At 33.3% G+C, this 23,520-nt stretch overlaps 1 protein-coding gene and 1 pseudogene across 22 annotated transcripts; one reads left to right on the forward strand and one right to left on the reverse strand.

Annotated features, from left to right (window-relative positions):
- Nucleotides 1–4,690: 4,690 nt before the first annotated feature.
- Nucleotides 4,691–10,138, forward strand: LOC114178623 (mediator of RNA polymerase II transcription subunit 4 pseudogene; annotated as a pseudogene). 21 transcript variants are annotated; one of them, XR_014993985.1, is made up of 5 exons: nt 4,691–4,859; nt 6,841–8,026; nt 8,235–9,135; nt 9,446–9,586; nt 9,873–10,138. The product of XR_014993985.1 is annotated as a mediator of RNA polymerase II transcription subunit 4 pseudogene, transcript variant X6 (transcript). The 21 variants fall into 21 exon arrangements; XR_014993986.1 differs by having other exon boundaries at nt 8,235–8,354; nt 9,057–9,135; nt 9,446–10,138; XR_014993993.1 differs by lacking the exon at nt 9,446–9,586 and having other exon boundaries at nt 8,235–8,354; nt 9,057–9,135.
- A 2,742-nt stretch (nt 10,139–12,880) lies between these two features.
- On the reverse strand, nt 12,881–15,141 carry COP9 (COP9 signalosome, subunit CSN8). The gene is made up of 6 exons (XM_028061256.2): nt 15,006–15,141; nt 14,785–14,891; nt 14,623–14,702; nt 14,256–14,437; nt 13,485–13,592; nt 12,881–13,367 (listed from the first exon to the last, which is right to left on the reverse strand). The coding sequence occupies exons 2-6, from the start codon at nt 14,866–14,868 to the stop codon at nt 13,228–13,230; spliced, it is 594 nt and encodes a 197-aa protein (XP_027917057.1). The 5' UTR covers nt 14,869–14,891; nt 15,006–15,141; the 3' UTR covers nt 12,881–13,227.
- Nucleotides 15,142–23,520: the final 8,379 nt, after the last annotated feature.

Consider the following 23,520-nt stretch of genomic DNA (forward strand, 5'->3'; position numbering starts at 1 on the left):
TTGGAATATGATGGGGAAATAACCACGTGGTTTTGTGATCCTGATACGTGGGGATATTTTGAGGTTATTGCTGGATTAAAAGAGATAGGACACGTATCTTTGAAGGAGTTGTGGTATTGTGTAGGAGGTGGGAGTGTGTTAGAAGATAGATTGGAGCTCCTTTGTGATGATAAAGGGGCCACTCATATGGCAAATTTAGCAAGGTTAAATGGTGTCGTTCATTTGTATGTGGTTCATGAAATGACAGAACCTTAGATAATCAACATGCTAGAGGGTGTTGGTATGGGGGAGGTTGGTCCTTCTGAGGTTAATGATGTACTGGAAAAAGAAGGTGGTCCAGGTGAAGTACTGGAAAAAGAAGGTGGTGGGTGACGAAGATGTTGCAACTAAACAGGAAGCTGAAGTTCATGGCAGTTCTGATGTAGTGGCAGGGGACGAACCTGAAGTTGATGTTGGTAATGATACAGTGGCAGGGGGTTACTGAATGTGAAGTTGATGTTGGTACTGATAGAGTGGCAGGGGGGATAGTGAAGGTCATGGAGTACAACAAAATGTAGGAAAGAGAGTGTATGAAGGTCAGGCCGAATCATTCAATGAGGAAGGTCTTGTTGATGTTAACATTAATCGTGATGGACATAGCGATTCAGATTATGATGGTAATGTGGAATGTGATATGGAAAGTATATCCAATGGAGAAGGTTGTTACACAGCCCAAGAGTCAACTGATACAGATCATGATGAAGTAAGGACTGAGGGTGTAGGGTCAGATTTCGAGTGGCATTCAGATGAATTAGTTAGTGGTTCAGACATTGGTGAGGGCAACGATGATGTTGAGGGTTATGGGTCATTTCCTACATTTTCAATGCCAAAAAAGATGGATGAATATAGATGGAAAATAGGAACTTATTTCACAAAGAAACATGAATTCATTAAAGCGATTAGGACTTATGCACTTGCAAATGGGAAAAGTTTAAAATTCTTAAAAAATGACAATCAAAGGGTTGCAGTGAAATGTTTGGGAGCAAATGGAGAATGCAAATGGTATGCTTATTGTGGTTATATGGGTGCAGTGAAGTCATGGCAACTTAGAAAAATAATAGATGAACATACATGTTCTAGAGATTTTAATGTGAAATTAATGAATGCAAAGTGGCTTAGCAAGAAGATGGAAAAGACAATGAGAGAAAATCTTGATATGAAGGTCATGGACATTCGTGATAAGGTTAGTAGGAAATGGAACGTTGGTATATCTAGAAACATGGCTTTTCGGGCTAGAGCTATTGCAAGAGACCATGTGGATGGTTCTTTTTCAGAACAGTTCAAGAGAATATATAATTATGCACATGAGTTGCTAAGAACAAATCCAGGGTCAACAGTAAAGGTGAATGTTGATAACAAGAACTTCTCCCTGGAGTAGACCAGAGATTTTGTGTTAGGCACCTGTATGCTAACTTTAGAAAGCAATTCCCTAGAAAAAATTTAAAACGTCTGATGTGGAAGGCTGCTTCAACGACACATCCACAGGCTTGGGAGAGGATAATGAGGGACATCAAAGAGGTCAATGAAGACGCCTTTAAACACTTGATTGGTATTCCTCCAAGGTATGACATACTGAATACTTACAGTATTTCAATTGCATGATTAAAAACTAATTATTTGTTTATGTGATATTAGGTTTTGGTCACGATCTAGATTCACTGTAAGAGCCTAGTGTGACACTTTGGTTAATAATATGTGTGAGGTATTCAACAGTGTGATAGTGAAGACTCGAACAAAGCCAATCATAAGTATGCTGGAGGACATTCGTGTTTATATCATGAAGAGATGGGCCACAAACAGATCTAAGGTGAAATCCTTTAAAGGTGCAGTCTGTCCCAGAATTGTTGACAGGCTTAAGAAGGAATCAAGCTTAACAAGACACTGGATACCAAGGTATGTCATTAATATATATATATATATATATATATATATATATATATATATATATATATATATATATTTATGTCAGCAACACAATCAGATTTGGTGTTTACATTTCTGTTGTATTACACGCAGATGGTCAGCTGAGAAGTTGTTTGAAGTGAGGCATGCTTCAAATCTAGGGGAACAATTTGTGGTGAATATTGACAAGATGGAGTACTCATGCAGGAAATGGAGCATAAGTGGACTTCCTTGTTGCCACGCACTTTCTGCCATGAAATTTCTGAATCTGCAAGGAGAGGATTTTAAAGGCCATTGGTTCAGGAAGTCAACCTATGAGGAGACGTATAATTCAGTAATTTTCCCAATTAATGGTCAAGAGGTGTGGGAGGTTACTGCATATCCTGATGTCCTGCCACCAACCAAACGAATTATGCCTGGAAGACTTAAAAAGAAAAGAAGATTGGAACCTTGGGAGCTGAGAAAGGATGACACCACATTACGAAAAGGAGGAATTCGCAAAAGGTGTGTTGTGTACAGGGAAATTGGTCACAATAAAACAACTTGTCCTAAAAAACCTGTGCCACCACCAAGTCAATCAACTGTGTCAGCAACAACACAACAAACTGGCCCATCACAACAACAGCAACCATCACAACAAACTGGCCCATCACAGCAACCATCACTGCAAACTGGCCCATCACAGCAAACTGGCCCATCACAACAACCTCACCCAACACAGCAATCAGGCATAGGAAGAGCAACAGGCCCAACACAGCAATCTGGCCCAACAGCAGCTCAATCAGCACCATCACAACACACAGCTCCAACAACACCATAAGCCTATTCAACGCAAACTGGTTCTGCAGCCAATCAGTCCCAACCATGCCAAGGTCAATCTCAACGTGCATCAAGCAACCAATTTGTCCAACCAATGAGGAACAAACTCCAGGCTAGAAGGGGACGTATTTGGAAGCCCTGATGATTTGTATTAAATACGTTCGTTATGCTTTGTAGTTGCTGTGGATACTTTTGTTAATTTAAGACTCCTACTTATGTAGTCTTTTTGGGTATTTGATAGGAATAGACATTGTCTTTTTGGGGCAGTCCACTTTAATGTATTTTGAACAACTCATGCTCATGCTTTGGTCGTGATCAACTTTGACAGTGGATATGGATATAAATTACCATTTCTTATAATCTGTGTGATGCAGTGGATATGTCCAGATTTATGTTTTATATCACATTTGGTGTGATTTCCTTGTCAATTAAGTTCAACACAGTATATTCCAATATTTGGATTTCATATATTGTGAATGATTACATCATCAGGTTTAATAAATTCCAAACACAATGCTCAAACTTTCACATTCATTTCGAATTATTACATTAACAGGTTTACTTCATTGTGAAAAGGAAGATGTTTAACACATACAACAAACAAACCATTACAAACAACACTTTGACCCATTTTTCCAAACTCAATACATTTCTCGATATTCAGTAATTTTCTTTCTCCATCCCTTTCTACCATCTTCGTCGCAGTGTCATCACTATCATCATCATTCTTCATACTGGGACCACATTTTTGTTCAATTACATTTTCACTGCACCATGAAAAAAAGTTGCAGCCAACAACTTCTTCACTTCCACCCTATCAAACGAAACAAAAAACCCCAATTGCAAAATTAGGTTTTCCAAAACCAAAATACAAAAACAACATCCACCAAAAAACACAACTAAATTCATTTCCATATCTCATACCTTGAACTTTGGGCATCTCCAAAATTTTCTCCCCCTGTTCTTAGCAGTTCTAGCAATTCTCATGATTGCCTTCTCACCGCAATAGCAAAGAGGTGCGAAATCAAACCTCCTCCCCACACTCCCATGAGAAGAAACGGTAGAATTTTTCATTCCCCAAGTGCATGACGAGCAAGAATGAGAGGGAGACATTACCGGTGCAGGACGAGCAAAACGGAGGAGACCACAAACCTTCCACACCCTCTTTCAAATTCAAACACTTACCCTCTCCCAATATTACCTTCTTAAAAGAGAAGACAACAATGGCTGTTTACGGTGCCAACCACAACTCATTGACACGTAAGAATGAACATTACAACCACATCATCACATATAAACGTTGTTTGCCAACAGTTAACGATTGCCCTGATTTAATACTCAATTACAAAAACGAGGACGAAATTGAGACCAATTAAAATACGAGGACCAATTTGAAATTTCTGAACTAAAACGAGGACCAACGGAATATTTTAACCAAAAAATTAAAAAAGAATGGAGAAATATATATATATATATATATATATATATATATATATATATATATATATATATATACTTTTAGTAATATGTTTTGACTTCCGAAAATTGACTTTGGTTTTCGAAAGTCGATTTCTGGTAGTATGTTTTGACTTTCGGAAATCGATTTTGATTATATATTTTCACTTCTAAAATTCGAATTTCGATAATATATTTTGACTTCCAAAAATTGATTTTTATAATATATTTTAGCTTTTAAAAGTTGAATTTTAGTTATATATTTTAATTTATAAAAATCGACTTTTCATAATATATTTTAATTTTCAAAAATCAACTTTCAATAATATATTTTAATTTTTAAAAATTAACTTTCAATAATATATTTTAACTCACGATCGCCTTTAAATAATATATACTTCTAAAAATTCACGTCTAAACATAATTTGGGAATGTGATGTGATTAAATTTACTTAAATGCTCAAAGCATATCTTTTAAATTTAAAAGTTTTTTAGAGTCATAGAAGAAATTTTGGAGTTGCATGAAGAAGCACTCTATCTTCTTCTTCCCAACGAACAGAAAGAAAGATAGCAACACAGAGCCCTAACACCTTCATCGTCGTCATCATCTTCTTCTTCCTTTAACACGCTTTTCGTCTTACCAGGTTTTCTCTCTGTCTGATGGTTGTTATCTCTCACTAGATTCATCTTCATTTTTTTTTTTTTCTGTTTTTCTCTCTTCCTTTGTTCCGTATCCATACTCTCCAATTCTTTTTCCCTTTTCTCCTTTTGGTGGGTTTTCGGTTTCACCTTTTCCTATTCAACTTTCGCTTCAATTTCGATTCCCCCTTCTTCTCTTATTTATATCACTTTAAAGTGTTCAAGAAAAAAGGAAATTGGGGAATCTCAGTTGATACTGTTTAGGTTTGTTTTAGTTCTGTTTGTCGGGATAACCGTTTGACGCATTGCTTCGATCTTTAACTGGTAGGTGCAATAGATTTAAGCATGAGGGCTTTTTTTTTTTTATCTACAAAGATAATAATAACAATTAAGAATAACTCTTGCAGAAAGCAAAGTCCGAAGAATTATAGCATATACAACAATTAGCTGTTTTTCTCGGTTGCTTATTTATCTATTTTCAATTTTTGAAGGTATACTGCGGTTACCTATTTGAATTAAGTTTCCTTTGCGTCGAGCCCAGTTTCAAACAGTGACTGTACTTTGTTAAACTTTATGGGTATGTGTTTTTATAGAGTAGGTAGTTGGCTTTCCAATAGTCCCTGCAGGATAATGGCTCAGTATGGTTTGAATCAATTCTGTATTAGGTTTTTGATTAGATGTCCTGGTCATTGCATGAGATTTGAAATCTGGGAAACATGAACTCTGCCGTGCTATTTGTCTAATATCAGTGCTGTACTTATTCCTTGTTAGAATAGGTGGATGTTATAAGCTTCGTATTTCTGGCTTCAAAAGGCCTCAGGACCCCAAAATATATGTTATGTACGAATTATTGTTTGTAAACGACACAATGTTTGTATTTGTGTGTAGCTGATATGACGCTTTTACGTAGTAGAATTTCTTGGATCCATGATTGTGGGCTTGTCCACAATTGCGGTTGCTATGGTTGTCATGGTTTTGTCATGTGTTCTGCTTCTCTTGTCATCTATAGCAAGTCTCTGGATAATTGAGCTATTGAGTTAATATTATGTCAGTTTTTATGCATTTTATTTTAAATTCTTTTGCATACAACTTATTTTTTTATGCATAATAATGATATATGCCACCATGTAGTATCTGCTATTTGCGCACAGTACTATCTGGTATATCATATAGCAGATTATTAGCTTTCCTTCATTTTCTTTATTCCACCAGTGATAACACTGCTGCATAATTTCTTGTGTGTATTTAATATTTATGATGCATGTGTTGGGACGGGGCAAACTTTGTGAGTATGAAGCACGGACACACACGAACATCAATGCATCCTTCTCGAATTCAAAATATGAAAAGAGGATCTAATTGATTTAAGACATTTCTTCCCTTTGTTGATCATCGTCATTGAAAAATTTATCTCTTCTAAAGTTTCTTTGTAAAATGTGAAATAGACAGTTTGTTTGTTTAAAGGAGAAATAGAAACTTCCACAATAAGTTTCTTACTTTCCAACTTAAAGAGATCATTGTGTCTGCCCTCATTAACGTTGTGTTATAATGGTGTTGGAGCATGCTTCAGGAATGTTGGAGCTGCAAAAAAACGTTTTTTAAAATTGACAATTTAACAAGGTGCCTGACATGTGTCCTACAAGTGTCATATATGTGTTGGGCTCAGAGACACAGTATTGAGGAGCCGTGTCTATAAGCTTCATAAATATAAGATTAAAAGGTTAGCGATTTTCTTGTGAATTGTGCTTTCATTTTAGGTTTACTTCAATACTTGGCATCTGCGCACATAGCTTCATCCTTATATTGCAGTTATGAAATTGGTTCTTACAATTGAATCCCAGTTAATGATGCCTTATATCTTCATGATTTCTCTTTGATTGAATTTTGCCATATATTTATAGTTACAATTGTTTGTTATGTATTTTCATATTATCACAACCAACTTTGTTATAGTTTTCTCATATTGTTTTATTCAACATTGAGCAGGATATGGCAGCAGATGATGGTATGTCAGACCCAGCAAAGCTCCCTCCAACACAGACCCAGCAAAGCTCCCTCCAACACAGACCCAGCAATCCCAAGACCGCAACTCTTCAACCCCTTCTTCTGCTCTTCTATCACTCCTCCCACCCCTTCCCAGAGCCCAAGCACTTCTTCTCCAAATGGCTTCCTTAACTTCCAAGCTCTTTGAAGTTTCCCCTAACCGGTCTCTTTGGGTCACTGCCTTCCGTGGATCCCTTCCAACTTTCCTCTTGTCTCATTCATCTACCCCGCTTGACGCTTCTCCAGCCACTGTAAAAGAAATAATTTCCCTCTTTACTGTTCTCCAAACCCAAATATTTGAAGCTGTTGCCGAACTCCAAGAGATTCTTGACCTTCAAGATGCCAAGCAGAAGATGGACGGTGAAATTTGTTCCCAAGATTCAATGATACTTGCATTTTCCAACAAACTCAAAGATGCAGAATGCTGCCTAGACATTCTTGTCGATGATTACTCTGATTATCGCCGCTCCAAGCGATCGAAATCTGGAGATGATGATTCCATGACTTCATCAACTGTCTCTTCTCAGTTGAAGCTGTCAGATATATTATCGTATGCCCACAAGATAAGCTACACCACCTTTGCACCTCCGGAATTTGGAGCCGGCCAAGCTCCTCTTCGTGGTGCATTGCCACCTGCACCGCAAGAAGAGCAAATGAGAGCTTCTCAGTTGTATAATTTTGCCGACCTTGATGTTGGATTGCCTAAAGAAGTCGAGTCCAAGGATAAAATTGTTGAAGCTATTGTTGAGCCTCCATCACAGATGGGTACTAATACAGTTCCGAATTTGTCTGCATTTCAAGGAATGCTGCCTCCAGTGCCACCTGGTTGGAAGCCGGGGATGCCTGTCCAGTTGCCTATTGATTTGCCACTGCCCCCGCCTGGGTGGAAACCAGGGGATCCTGTGCCATTGCCTCCCATGGACTCTCTTCAAATACCGAGATTTGCAGAGCAACAAATGCAACCTCACATTCCTCAGCCCAAACAACCAGAAGTTATTCAAGTGCAGCCAGTTAATTTGGACCTTGGAGGAAGTGACACTAGTGACTATAGTAGCGATGATGTCAGCTCTGATGATGAAGATTGACAAGTTTGTTTAAACTGCTCAATCACAAATTGATAACTGTACAGGTAAGCGACTTTGCACCTGACTGTTGTGTCACTCCCAAATCTTATATATATGTTCTGTCAGTTGTTTCTCAAGAATTGGTTTTAATATGATGTTTTCAGGATTGATGGGTTGAGAATTAATAAGAACATTTTATCTCCTTATTGTTCCTTTTGGTATTTTGTGTACTTAATATAATCCTCTGCTGAATGCTTAGTGTTTCTGCTTTAGGCTCTAGAGTGCACAAACCATATCAGTGCGCAGTAACCACCAAGATTTCAATAAGCACTGCACCTATACTAGTGGAGGTTTGTGTTTTACAAGCTACAAAGGTGTTCAATATACAGTAATGTAAGCTGCTATATAGTACTATGAAAAAGAATGTACATTTTATATCAGCCTAATATGTATCTTGTTTTAATAATTTACTTTTTTACCACGACAAATGAATTGCTCTTTAAGACATTTTTGTACCAAATTGTGATGCGGCACCGAGTGAACATCTTTTTGTGTCAAAAAAATACTTTTTCTAGAAAAACTAACTATAATAAATAAAGAAAATTCAATCTCTAGAATTTTGCCGCCTTTTACTAGCTGATTCCTCAGTTAACCATTACTCCTTCATCTATACTAGTCATACAATTATATTGAGTTGTGAATAGTAACCATTTCTCTCTTGTGGATATATCATAGATGCTCATCAGTCATTTCAAAACGATCTTTCTCACTCTTCCACCCTTTGAGAATGCAGCACTCGATGAATTTTGCCTACTCACCCATTTTCACACCCAATGGCATTCAGTTCTCTCATTTCAAAATACTCATTAACTTTCTCATCGCTTTCTTACTTTTGGTCCTGGGTTTGATGATTTTGATTGTGTCTTCTGCTCTGTGGACTGTTTTAGTTCTCGTTGATTTTGATTTTCCTATTTTGATGTTCTTCCTTACTGGTTTGGAAGGAGTGATAGATGTTATAAGATACTATGGGATCTGCTTCTACCTTTAGTTCGTTTTGGATATATTTTCTAGAGGCTTAATCCGTGACTGTTACAGGTTGATATGCTCGATGCTTAACTATAAGTGGCAATAAGTGAGTTTGCTGTCTCATCATTCAGAATTAACGTACTCTAGAGTGAGTCTCAGTATCAATCATTTAGGATCTTGTTTTTCCTTGCACAACGGTCTAATTTGCATCATTTTGTTTGAATGATGTTTACCAAGCACTGTCAATTAGGATATTCTTCATATTATTGTTGAGACACTGCCATTGAAATTGAAATTGAAGTTAACCAAGCATTTATTTTTCTTCTTGCTTTACTAGTGCTTAGTGGTGGTGAGTTAACATGCTAGTTGCTTTATTACAAGTCTTTTATAGTTGAGATTTTAAGTTTATCAGTCTGTGACGTTTATAATGTTTCGGCTCTATTCTTTTTGTGGGGAAGGCTTCGTGGTGATTGTTTCATGGCTACGGAAATGAGAGGAAAGGGGAACAAGGCTTGTAGGGAAGGAATCTCTTGCTTTGTGTTACAATATATGGTTCTTCACAAAAACTGACAGTAACTCTAACTGCCCCATTCCTTGTGGTAATTTCTACAAGACTACAAACAGTTTGTCTCAGTTGCTTACCTCCAGTTCTCTCTCCCTCGTAAAACTACCCTTTTTTGTTGCTAAAATCAAGGGGAAGCCTGATTTCAGATTGTGAATTCCTCTGTATTTATGAAATAATAAAGCAGTTATATGTCTGGGGCATAGTGATAAGGCCGCATTGTGGGCAGTTGGTTTTCTTTTCCATCTTCATTTCTTATATTTTTTTTTCTGGTATCTCTTGATTTCCATGCTGACATTCTTGTATTTGTTTTTTGTTTTCAGGTATCTCACATGGATCAGATATATCATGAAACTATATGGGTAGTTCTTTAATCTCAATTTTATGTCCCATGTTTGTATTAAATCTGTTGTTGTTGAAGATAATGATTAATATTTATTTATTTATTTATTTTTCTCGTGAGTACTCTAGAATGTGCTTTGCAGTCTTGTTGAGGTAATTGAGAAGGTGGTTAGTGAGAAATTTTAGGAAATTGGCTTCAAGTCTATTTAAGAGCATATAGGAGAATATTTAAAGAGTTTTTGGATTATTGGAATTTAGAAGTAGAGTTAAGGATTTTTATGATGCATTTTTGTCTAATCAAATCCTTGGAGGTTGACATTGTATGATTTGGATTTCAACCTTACGTTTACATATGCATTTAAAACGATGGAATCTCATTTATGAAATTCGAAGAAAAAGTTGCGAACAAAAAAATTTCATTTATGCCTCGTTCTTTAACTTTTACTTAAAGTTTATCAAGAGCAGTTCAACATTAAAATTTAGGATAAATAGTCAATTTTGTCATTGTGACGTGCTATCAGTTCTCTCTTTGCATGCACACAAAATACGTTAGTTTGTGAATGAAAAATACGTTTCAATTTGGTCGTAGTCTTAGATCCTCTACATGACGGTAATGGCGCATATGTGGGTTACTTACAGTAATTTAATTAACATGACCAAGTAAAAGTTGATTGTGTTATTTAAATTTTTTTAAGACTCATGATATAACGTTATTTTATTTTTAATTTACTTTTCTATTTCAATTGAATGTTATTGGTTTCTAATTAAGTGACATATTATATATAGATTCCTAGCAAAAACATTATTATCTCTCCTTTTGCTTACATTTCTTATTTTTCATATTTTCCATCTCTATCTTGTTCAAGTAGTGATTGTAATTCATCTTTATTTTCGTTTTCATTATTTGCATGAGATTTTCATTGTATAAAATTAAATTAGGTAGAGTGAAATGCAAGTAATACAATAAGATTTTAAATTTTATAAGTTGTAAAAGTGGTTTTTAAATGTTTTATACATGTTATATTTGAGTAAAAGATTTCACTTGAAACTTTATTGAATCTTGTTAGCAATGTCTTACCTTTAATCAAGCATATGCAACATGCAACTATAAGATTTTGTATAGCCTTTCAAATGTTAGCCTTATTTGAACAAAATGTCATGTCCTTCGCTTTCACATTTTTTTTTATCAAATTAATCAAAACAATACAGCGAAGTAAAAATAAGGTTCTAAGAAAATACAGCAAATCAAGAGAACACCATAATTCAATTAACTTAGTATGTTTAAAAAAATCCGAGGCACCTGATACAGGAACTGATGATTTTAAAGGTAATATAAACTACTTCTGCTTTCAATTTCTTTAAATGTAATTGACATGCATGCAAGGTGGTGGTGTGTAAAAAAAATACTGAGTAACCATGGCACCAAAAAGATTAGTAGCTCCACAAAGTATAACAAACTTTTGAATAGGCCTCAAGAATTTTTTGCTCAAATTTAGTCCCTTCGTTTTTCTTAATGTCACAATTAAGTTCTTCCATCTATTTCTCTCTAAATAAAACCTTCAAAATCTTAGTTTCTACTAAAATAGTTGAGGGTTTAGAAAAATTTACTGTGAAGTTTAAATGGTTCACAAGTCATACTCAATTAAAACTCTGCATGATGTAAGAAAATGGTTTTGACGAGACGGAAAATTGGTATTTTCTATTTTTAGGTAAAATGATGCTTTGATTGGTGGATTTTTAATGGAAGAAGTTTCTATTGACAAAAGAACTTGATTGTAACAATTGAACAGTTGGGAAACTAAATTCAAGCAAAAAAGTATTGAGGGAAAAAAGGAGCCATATAACACAGTAAGGGACCAAGCTTGCAATTAAGTGAAAAAGAGTGATAACGATATTCTTGTCATTAGATTCAAGTCGGGTCTGAGAGAAATCTGAAATGTACTACAGCTCTAGAGTTTGAAGCGAGTGGCATTTATATATCAAAATTGAAACCCCCAAAATAACAAGGGAATCAGTTTAGGGGGCTGTACCTCGTCAGAGTTTAGATGCAATCCAGACCTCACTTCATCCTTCAAGTCATCAAAATTTTCCAGTATTGAATTGTTAAAGGTAAAATTAAACAGAACCTCAGGCATCTGCCAAAAGTAGAGTGCGGTGGTATTGCAGTTAATCCTCCAGGAAACTTACAAGATTTCAAATATCCATGCATTCCCAAATATTGATGGTGTCAAAGTCAGGTTGGATTGCTTGAGAAACAGTTCAATCAAAGAAGATCTCAGCACAGTCAAGGACAGTGGATTTATTGAACCATTCATCGGATGACAGAGAACACCAAACACCACGTCAGTACAGTTAAGTGTAATACTTTGCGGCATGGACAGGATAGCCACCTGTTAAGATAATATAGCTTATAAGCCTCTTTGTATGCCTTAACAGAATCTTAGGGAAAACTAAAAATAAAAGAACAAAAGCATGCAGGAACCTTCGTATTTGGTAGAGCTATTTGGCCATATATATCATATTCTAACGTTTCAATATATGGAATAAGCTGTCAAACTGTTTTTCCCAGTCTGAAGGATGTCTGAACAGCAGCTGGAAGTTCTCTGATTGCCATCTCTTTTAGACCATCCACTTCGGTGGGAATTGAAAAGGTTTCAATCACTCTGGACAACTGATTCCTTTTCCTTTCCATCCTGTCTTGCATCAGCATCTTCAGACAACTTGCCACCATCCACCTTCATTCCTAAACACAGATTTAGTTTAAAACACATCCCATCTTTCCCCTTGTGGGGGGAAGGATGTGCAGGGGTAGACCCACGACAAGAATAGTTTTTCCTTGAGCTAACACCACAGGCGAATTTTGAAGCAACACACCCACCCCACTTCTCAGATATTTTATCAACAATCGAATATGGGAAAATAAGCCCCAAAAATACACGAGAGAAAAAAAGTAACTTCAAAATCAAAGTACCAGCCAAACACAACTAGATTCAAGAAATGAATAACAACACCTTAACAAATTATACAGTATATATTCAGTACACTGTATATTTTGTACACTCAGAATATACAGACGGACATTTCTTCCCAAAACAAGTCCAATTTGCAAAGTTGTAACCATTCCACTATCATATAAGAGATACTAAGAGACTTGTCAAATAGCTACCAAGTGGGACGTGAATTTCACCAATCGGTGCTAAAGTTCAAACACATACAGGTTGGCTACAAAATTATCAACAGTATACATCCACTTTCAAGAACATATAATGTTTGATTGATCAATTTGAGAAGAATTTCATATAAATTGAAACATCTAGTTCTTCATAACTAAAAGCTTCAATGCTCAAGATGGAAGACATATTCTGTCAATCGCTGCAATTTACTATGATCAAGTTTCTGCTCGGTCACAACAGGTTGTTTCTTGACAATAAGCATCTGAGAAGCAGGGTCGACAGTCCAGCCTTGCTGTAGTACATCTAAATTATACAACAAACAGACAATATTGATAAGAAAGAGAGAGTGCAGACAGTCCAAGTACAAAATATAAGCAATATCCAATTTCATAAGCTTCTAGGATAGTGAAAATTACTTACAATTTGTAGCATCATCCTCATTCATTCCCAGAAATAAAGCAGTGTCTTTAATGCTTATTGTTGAATAAGAAGAGAGAAGCAGCTGAAACATCTCCTTTGTGTAAAGTTCTGGAAAAGCTTATTGATGTTAATATTTTTATCGTACCAAACACCAAATATAGGTGCACAAAAATTTGTTGTGAACTCAAGCTATTTGGAAAGCAAATATAAAACTAAGAATCATATTTAATCAAACAAAACATAAGCACAGTACATGATTACTTCACTACTTTTATGCATTATCCATAGATCATCTATCTTCAGTACATGTTAGCCCGAGAAATTACATAATCCATCGACATCTTTTCATGTAATATATGTAGGGGTAAGGAATGTCCAACCGAAACATATTTTAATTTTTCGAGGTTTAAAATATAATATATTTTGTTCTCGCCAAACTAATATTAAGGCGCCATTGCTTTCATCCATTACGGCAATCGCAGCAAAAATAACACTGGATATTGTTACAGAAAAAACCAAATTAATTGATCCTCACATCGACGCTTCACCAATTTCCCGAACCAAAAAGTATAACACATAGTCTACAATTAACATTCGGCAAAAGTAACATGAAACGGGTTATAATAAAAGTGAGGACAACATTCTTTATGAATTAGGATAACTTTTGTCTCAGAAACACAACAGAATTTACATATATACAGTTGGATTGTTTAGAAGACATTCGAAGTGACAAAGTGAGTAGACTCGTACAACAGGCTTTCAAAGTCTTGCCTGAAAATGCAGCAACTAGGCCTTGGACATCCTGACTCCAATCAAAGCCACGGATTGCCTCGTGCACTCCGGCATAGTCACGTAACCAGAGCTTCTGACCAATTTTCCAAACCGCGGTGACTTCAGGCTGGCTTTCTTTGATTGACGAAGGTATTGATTTCCAAAGAAAGCGCGCACTGTTGCTGCAAAACCATAACATTACTTCCAAATTGAGTTACACAAACAAACGTATTAACAGAATCAATCAAGACAGGAATTATTTATTTCAGAAGCAACATGTGAGTAAAGTAAAGTAATAATCATTTAATTGAGATATACAATAATGTAAAGCGCGAAAACAAGAAGAAGAGAATTGAAAGATAGATACATGTCGTGAACATAAAAGTGAGCGAGGAGGTGAATGGCGTAGGGCCAATCATCCTGGTAAGCAATGCCATCAGCTGCAACCTGAGTGAGGATTCGTGAATTTGAAATAAGCCACAAACCCTAATGAAACGGGAAAAGGAACAAGAATCAAATAGACAGCTACCTGAAGCATTAGGTTATCGCATACATCCGCAACTTTGTCGTACGACTTCGAATCCAACGTAGCTCTCACGGAAGAGAAATCCATCACTCTCCTCTCCGATCAAATCCCTATAGCACCAAAACCCAAAAAAACTCAAACTAAACGCCAACATCGAAATTCAAATAAAATGGCCAGTTAATAATTCTGTTACGCTGCCAAACACGGCATAAGCGGAGCCATACCTCAATTCGATGCAATGAGATGAAGTGAAGATTGAAAAGCTCAAACCACCTTCTGCTTCTCCGGCAAAACCTATATATAGTCTACGGTAACGACGTCGTTCTTACTCACATCTCTATCCGTGACAGTGCCAAAAACTATTGGGTGCCTGTAAGTGAGGCCCATAAGGCCCAATATTAAAAAAATATTGGGTCGTTGCTGGTCTCGTAGTTGGGCAAACATTACCGAATAATTGTAAGAAAAAGTATTAATCATCTATATAATTATTACTCTCGTTCTATATTCTTTATATTATTTGAAAAATTACTGACCTTATTTACGTTTGCAGTTATATTCTATTTAAAAATTATTGTTGCAGTAATTTATTACAAGAAATGAGATATATAAAAACAAATATTTGACTTGAATTAAGTATGTTATATTTATTAAATACACTCACTACAACAAAAATCACTTTAGACAACAACATAAAATTATGATCTAAATTATAAAAACCATGGTCTAAAGATTAGACCACATTTTTTTAGGTGTGGTATAGGTGAGTGTGGTTATAGGTAATAGACAACGGTTTTTAGTACGACAATGTTTTTGAAACCGTTGCTTAAAATCCTTACAATAGACAACAGTTTTTCAGGTTGATTTTAGACCTCACTTATATTTTTAGACCACATTTTTACTGGTTTTGTCCACATAGTTTAAAGCAACAGTTGTATAATCATGGGTTTTCATGATATTTATACAATATTTATAAAAATGTTGTTTATTATATGTTTAGGCCACATTTATTTAGTCGTTATCTAATTTAGTGTGGTCTAAACTACAAAATGTTGTAGTGACTGTTGCATATATACATTATATAAAACATTAATAGGTATGAATGCAAGAACTTTAATTTAACTAAACACTTTATTTATTTTTATTTTCAACCCTTTATAATTTAGATTGCATGGATGAATTTGTAGATAAGTAATTGGATTTACATATTAAGAATGTCGGACAAAATAGTATTTGATCAATGATAGAATCATTTTTATTTAATGATTTGATTGTAAAAAAAAAAAAAAAATTGAAGTGAATGATTTAGTGGTTATAGTGAATATTTTTAACTCAATTGATGAAATAAGCTAATCAATCTATGAACTCGATTAACACATGAAATGGACAACATTAATTTTTCAGTAGTGGTGGAATATTCTAGAATGTAAGAGTAAGTTAAGTTAGCATTAATTTTCCAGTGATGCACACGCCTAATTATATATGAATAATGTTATAATTACGATTATTCAAGTGGTAATCAAATTAGCGAAAATAGAAGTAGCTTTATAGGATGACTCGTTCTCATATACCCAAAATTTGGGTATGTAGTGGTGGATCTTTGATTTTAATTTTGGAAGAATGACAACAAAATTCTTAAATAATGACAAAATTTAATGACTAAAAGTAAATAGTCATTGTACTGATCAATTTGGATATCAATTTAGGAACTAAAAATTATCGGTAATTAAAATAATTTTTATTATGAATAAACAGTTATAATTAATAAATTTGTAACTAAATAATTTTATTATGAATTGATCTCTAAATTGGTCATTAACATTAGTTACCAATGTTTTGACCATCAAAGAAATTGTTCTTTAAACATATTTTTTTGTCACTAAAATTGATTATTGTTTAGGAATTTTCTCGTAGTGACAATATATAAATAGATTGTTCTTTGTTTTTTCAAATTATAGAGTCTATCAATAATTAAATCAAATCTAAAATTTTAACTATTTATTTTTCATTGTTAATAATCATATGATATGCAAAAAATTTATCTCGTATTTTATTTTGCAATCTTGTTTTTATAATTATTATAGAAAAAATAAATTTTTATTATGTATTTTCTAATTACCAAAAAATGATATAATTCAAATATGACTGATAAATTTTACAAATTTGAATATTTGAGAGCATTTACAATAAAATAGTAAAGTTGAATTTTTCAACTAGTTTTTTCTTAATATTATATTAGAAACTTAATAACAAGATTATTAATTAATAGCAAGTAAGCATGTAAAAAAGTCATAATAAATGTTATCAAATTTGTTCATATTTTTTTAATTTTATAATTCAAATATCATATTTTAAAATAATAAAAATATATAATAAAATTTTAATGAAGAGTAGAAAAAATTTTTTGCCGGGGGGATTATTTTGTTTCCTCCCAAATGATTAAAAACAATTGACATATTGGAATTTGAATATTAAAACTTGTGATAGACTTTCAAAAAGAAAAAGAAAATTGAGGGCGAAAAGGGTTGAAAAGTGGATAGAAGAAGTAAATTATCATATATTCAATGACTATCTTTCTAAGTAAATCAACCATTTTAGGCTTAAGTTACACTTAGAAGTTACAGGATAAGGTATCGAGAATTAAGGTTTTATGAGTTTTGATGGTATTTAACTATTTTGCATTAAAAATGAAAGAAAAATCAAAGATGCAGTTGAGCCGTAACCATTAGTGTTGATTAATGAGAATAGAAAGAAGAGGACAACATAAATTTGGACTTTCTGGCTTAGCACAATAAATAGAAGCTGAGTCGCATGAGGAAACTCTTTTAACAGGAAAAGTTGAAACACCAACACATAAGGTTGAGTAGTGAAGGAGACCCTTTCATGAGGGAAAGCTCAAGTGCTAAGCTCTAGAACAAGGGGTTGAGCTAAGAAGAAACCAATCCATGAAAAAACCCTATGTGTCTGAGTACAAGAGACAAGATTTAGCACCGTCCAAAATGTTCTATAAAAATAAGGCACTACCTTTAGTTTAGATCATCAATTCTCATACCTTTAGGCTCTTTCTCTTTGTAATGCTTATAATAGTTATAATAAGAGTTATAGGCAAGATTTTGCAACTCTAAAAGCTTATATATTATTTCACATCATCATGGGTGGTTGAATCATCTTGTGGGTGGTTGGATGTAATTAACTTTGATTTTTATGTATTGTTACTCCTTTAATGTTCATTTATGCTTTGGTTAATAGTTTGTGGTTTGATTTATGTTTATTATTTGGATGAATTGATAACTCATATAATTTCACTAGATTGATTGAGTTGGAAAACTAATCTCAAATTATTGTCCAATCAAACCATCACACTTTTGTTGTATCAGTGCCAAAGTGTACCGTTATATGGTTTTGCTCTTGTCATAGACCTCCTCCCCCCTATTTGAAGAGCATAATTTATACATAATTTTTTTTCAATAAATTCCTTCATTTATACATTAATCTTGAATATATAATCTCATGTTTTGTATTGATTATTTTAACCTAGTGCTTTTAAAGAACAAAGTATATTGAGTGGTAGATCGACTACCAATACTAAAAGGGTCACTTGGATTTCCCTCCGGGTACTATATATGTCATTTATTTACTTAGTATTGTCATATGTATTTATAACTAAATACACCTACTGCCATTGTAGTGTAATAAACAAACTAGCAGCTTTGAGAGTGGCTATTATGTGATGCAATGGATGACAACAATTGTTCAAAGAAATTATGAAAGTGGTTGGGATGTGGTAATATACTAACTTATTTCATGTACTAATTTTAACTTAACCTAATTTACATATGTATTGCTATTAATTTTTCCAACACTTTTGCAGAGATTCAATGACCCAAGTCCAATGGATTCAGGAGCAATAATTTATGTTCAAAAAGTGTGGGCGAAGTACTTTCTATCTGTAGTTAGTGAGAGTTAGGTTTAGTGACACTTAGAAGTAGTATAGACTTATGTTGTTAGACTTATGTGGGTCATATAAGTTATTTCTAACTTTGATAGAATTGTTTAGATTGGGACTCTGTGTGGATTGGAACTTTATCTAAATTGGAATTCTGTTTTTGGATTGGGTCTGTTTTTCTGAATTACAGGTTCAGATAAGGCATTAAACAATGTTCGTTGTATAAAAAAAACCCATAATTAACGACGGTTATGTCATAACCGTCATTAAAATGAGTCTAATTCACGACGGTTGGTGCCAAAACCGTCATCGTTAAGCTTATGTGCTTATACTCCAAGTTCAAGCCCATTTTGTTGTCGTCATAGTTGACGACAGCTCTTCAAATCATCATTGTATTAATTAATAATGATGACGGTTCTATAACCGTCGTTGTTGTTTATGATTTTAACGGCGGCTTAATCAACAATGGATTTGGCTCCGTCTTCGTAGACTTTCTTTAGCCATCGTGAATAAGCATTGTTATAGTAGTGTGTACTCGTAATCTTACTTGTGTCCACACCAACCGGTTCCACAAACTGATATCGACCGTTAGCATCTATAACCGACCAGTTAAAATTCTAACCGGCATGTACATGTACAATTTCTAAAATTAGCTTTTAATTTCTTTGGAAAGACAAGAGTAGAATAATATATATTTGCTATAAAAAAATACGCAGGAGCTTTCATTAAGAATGTGTTGTGTAAGATAATAAAAAGTGCAGCAACTGCATGAATGAACAATTGTTCTTCTTTAATTTAGAGAGAGAGAGTAGGAGCCAGGCATAGGATGTGGTGTTGGGAAGGTGATGAGTGTCTACTTCAATGATCCTTAGGAATCTGTATTCTCATTGTCCTCATTGTCTCAACACAGTACTTGCCAATGCAAAAAAGGGACAATACAATTTAATTAATCTTCCATTATTAGGTAATGGTGATCATGTCTTATGTGCATTAAAAGTTAGAGGAGTCTTAATAATATATTTCAACCCACATTTTTAAAACATTTTTTAATTGGTTATTTAAGTATTTATTAACATTTGTAAAATAATATAAACTTTGTTCATATTTAATAAATTTTCTCATGAAGTTATAAGTTGGTTTAGTAATAAAGTTACAAGGAAATGTGAGAAAAATTACTGTTTAATTCCCCACTAATATTTACAAATTATAAAATTGATTTGGAAGCGAGGAGGAGAAAGGCTGTGGAATGAAATTATTGGCAAAATATTGTAGAATCTTAATATAATATATAAACTTGACGTTGGAAGATTTTGAAGAAACAAAAAAATCATCCATATTCATCATAACATAATTTCAAGGCTACAAAACTTATAACATGCAACAAAAGGGAAAAAGTTGAATTGGATTTAACTTATTTTGCAACATTATACCTTTTTTCGGATTCCTTACCGAGAGCAGGGATCCTTTGATTAGAATGTTCATAAGTGACGGAAAAACATGAAGCCTGCAAATAGAAAAACATGGAAATTTGGTTGAAAGTGTGATTTTGGATGTGTTTTGGAAGAAAAATATATTGTAATTTATGGGCGAATCTCCTTTTTATCAAAGTGTTTTGAATAGTTGATTCACATGAGAAACTAGTCCTGTGATTTCTCTCTGAGGCAGTGGACCAAGTTAAGACAAACATAAAAATGTGTTTAAGTGATGTGAAGAAAAGGCAATGTTACCTAAACTATTTATGGCTTGTATATTGTTGCTTATTATCTCAACCCTTAATTTCAATATAAACCAAATTTTAAAGCGAATATGAAACTTAGAAGGGACCTAATTCTACAGAGGATGGTGAAAGTCGAAGAAATATAAATATAAATATAAATGTTTGGATCTATAGGTATGTGTAAGTGTGAAGAAACTTTTGTTTATTAGCGAATGATAATATAAGGCGCCTCTATCTATATTGTTCCCATTCTTCGGTCTATGCCATTGGATTTATGGTGATTGCAATCTTTCACACTTCCCATTTGCACAAGTGGGATTTCATTGTACTTCATGCATCGGACACTTCGATTTTTCAAAGCAAGATTTGCTTATTCTTGTCCCTGAAGTTGATGTAGTGAAAACCTTTCTCCATAGAATTTGCATGGCCACAATACTACACTCTTAGTGTGTTAATAATGTAGTTTAGGTAGGGTTAGTCATCAGATCCGGCATATGTGAATCTAATAACTACGTTTTAGATTTAAAAATAAATAGTTTTCGAAATTTAAATTGGTCGAAATAAAGTTGTTTTAAAAAACAAATTTTAGGACAAAAAGGTGTGAAGAGAAATAAGCAATGTATATTAAATGTACCGAAATAAGTCCCAAAAGAAAAAAGAACAGAGAAGGGAGATATTTACGGTTAGAAATTCAAGTGTGAGTCTAAGTTTTATATTAACTAGAAATGAGAAGTAGAGTATTATATAAGGATAAAGACCTATAAACACATTGTTTTAAGGTTTTAGATTGAAAATTGTGTTAATGCCTTATGTTAATTTCAGGTTTTATAGGTGTTTATTCTTTTCAATAAAACCTAAACCTAACATCTACAACATGAGATTTTGTTACGATTTTGTTTTTAAAAAACACTTAAAAACTTAAAAAGGTGAAAAGAAAAATTAAGCTTTATTTTTAATGGATCTATTTACTGAGAAAATCTATTTAAGGGCTGACCTCTCTTAATAAATTCATTTCTGATGCAACGTATATATTGAAAAATGGAAGTAGTTTCTTAAAAAATGACTGAAGAAAATGACACTTCAGAATATTTCAGAAAGTCAAGAAGCAGAGTGAAGATTCCGTGAAATCAAAGATTGAATATATTTTGAAAAGAGATTTATTAAAAAATGACATAATATTTGGAGTTGAGATTTGGCACAGAGATGAATGTGAAAAGAGTCTAAGAAGGAAAGTGTCCCACCTTCCTTTTCAGGGAAGTAACAACCTAACACCTCAACCATACAACTTGGATTTCAATTTCCTCTTATATCTCCGTTCTCTCATTAACACAACTTCGCCGGTGCATTAAATATGCCTCTTATTTTGTTTTGGTTTAAATATATTTCATCTACTAACTATTTTAAGAAAATAAATATTTTTCCCTTTTAAATTAAATTTTATGCATATTTTATAATTGCAATTTATAAAATATTCCGGTACGGAGTTAAGACTACGAGCATTTTGAATATAATTTCTTTTTCAATCTTTCGAGACACTTTTTTTACAAAATTATGGTAGGAATTCCAGTTTCTAAACCAAACAGTATGCAATAATTGGTTCTATCAGAATCCACGATAAATAATTGTATAACAACTTCTACGCTTCCTTTAATAGTTTAGAAAAAAAATATGTTTAATTAATTTCCTTTTAATTTAATCATAATTTTATATCAATGGTGTTTCTATTTCTATAATCTTCTTTTTTTCACTGTTCCCATCTCAAACATTTGTGGAAGTTATTATAACTGACATATTGTCTTTTCTGGAAGTTAGAATTTTATTATGATTTTATTCTTAAAACATGTTTAAAAAATCAAACGTAAAGAACATACTTAAATTATTTTTCACTTTTACTCTCATGTAAAATTATAAAATTATAAAAGGTTTGCAATGTTTTTGTTGTTTTCTGAGATGAAATGAGGTGTGGATTGCGCAGGATGAGGACTTGTTTTAACACTGATGTGATTTCTCTATTCTGGTATATCTAATTCACTTGAAAATTAGATAATTTGGTGTGATTTTGAGCTTAATCACTGTTTAGAAATCCTTAGACAAGCACAATGTGATGGGACGGAGTGAAGTGAGTTGTATAAAGCAGGTTTGTGTTATCCATCACAACAACACCTAAGTTTCATTCTATCCTTTTTCTTGTCCTCGTTACATCCAAAATTAATTATTAACTCTTTTCAATAATTAAATATTTCAATCTCCACCACTAATAAATATGGAACTTTTCCACCAACTTGAATGAGTTTTTACTTTTAAAACTTCACGTTATTATTATTATTGAAGGTGAAATATATTTGTATTCTTTAAATTTAGATTTGATATTAATTTTTTTTAACTTTAATATATTTTAGTATCTAAATTTTAAAAATAAACATATATAATCATTTTAAATTAGTAATGTAATTTTTTTTGTCATGTTAAATAATATTTTAAACTGATATTTGAATTAAAATGTATCCAATGATATGAAACTCAAACGTCAAATTAAAACTTTATTTCTTACACTAATTAATTATTTTAAAAATTTTAAAAATTTGAAATAAGGATGAATTTTAATCTAACGTTCAAATTTAAAAACTAAAAGTATATTTAATTTTATTATTAATAATTCTCAAATTTAAAAGATGAGAGATATTTGAAGAACATCTTGTATTTTTTAACTTACCTATATTTCTATATTCCAACAAGAGACAAATATGATGAATAAAAAATTGAATGCTTGGATATTTTTCTTTTGTGAAAAGAATCATTACCCAAACAGTGAATTAGATTAATTTAAAGTGAAAGTTGGAAATAGAAAAAGCAACTGTAATTAATAATTAAAGCCATGAGTTTGTTGCATTGTACATTTGTATGACTAATATAGTTATAATTTTTGTTAAGAAAAATCTGAAAGTTTTCCTTTCATGGTTGCAAGTGTGAGAGACATGTAGGAGCAATTTGGATGTGGTCTGCTACATGTCCCCACAACCACGTGACCCTGTTTCTCTTCCTCATTTTCTCTTCTCCACATTCACCAACGATAAATGCC

This window comes from Vigna unguiculata, chromosome 3 (assembly GCF_037176805.1).
Source record: "Vigna unguiculata cultivar grain cowpea cultivar isolate G323 ecotype 2 chromosome 3, ASM3717680v1, whole genome shotgun sequence".
NCBI classification, from domain to species: domain Eukaryota; kingdom Viridiplantae; phylum Streptophyta; class Magnoliopsida; order Fabales; family Fabaceae; genus Vigna; species Vigna unguiculata.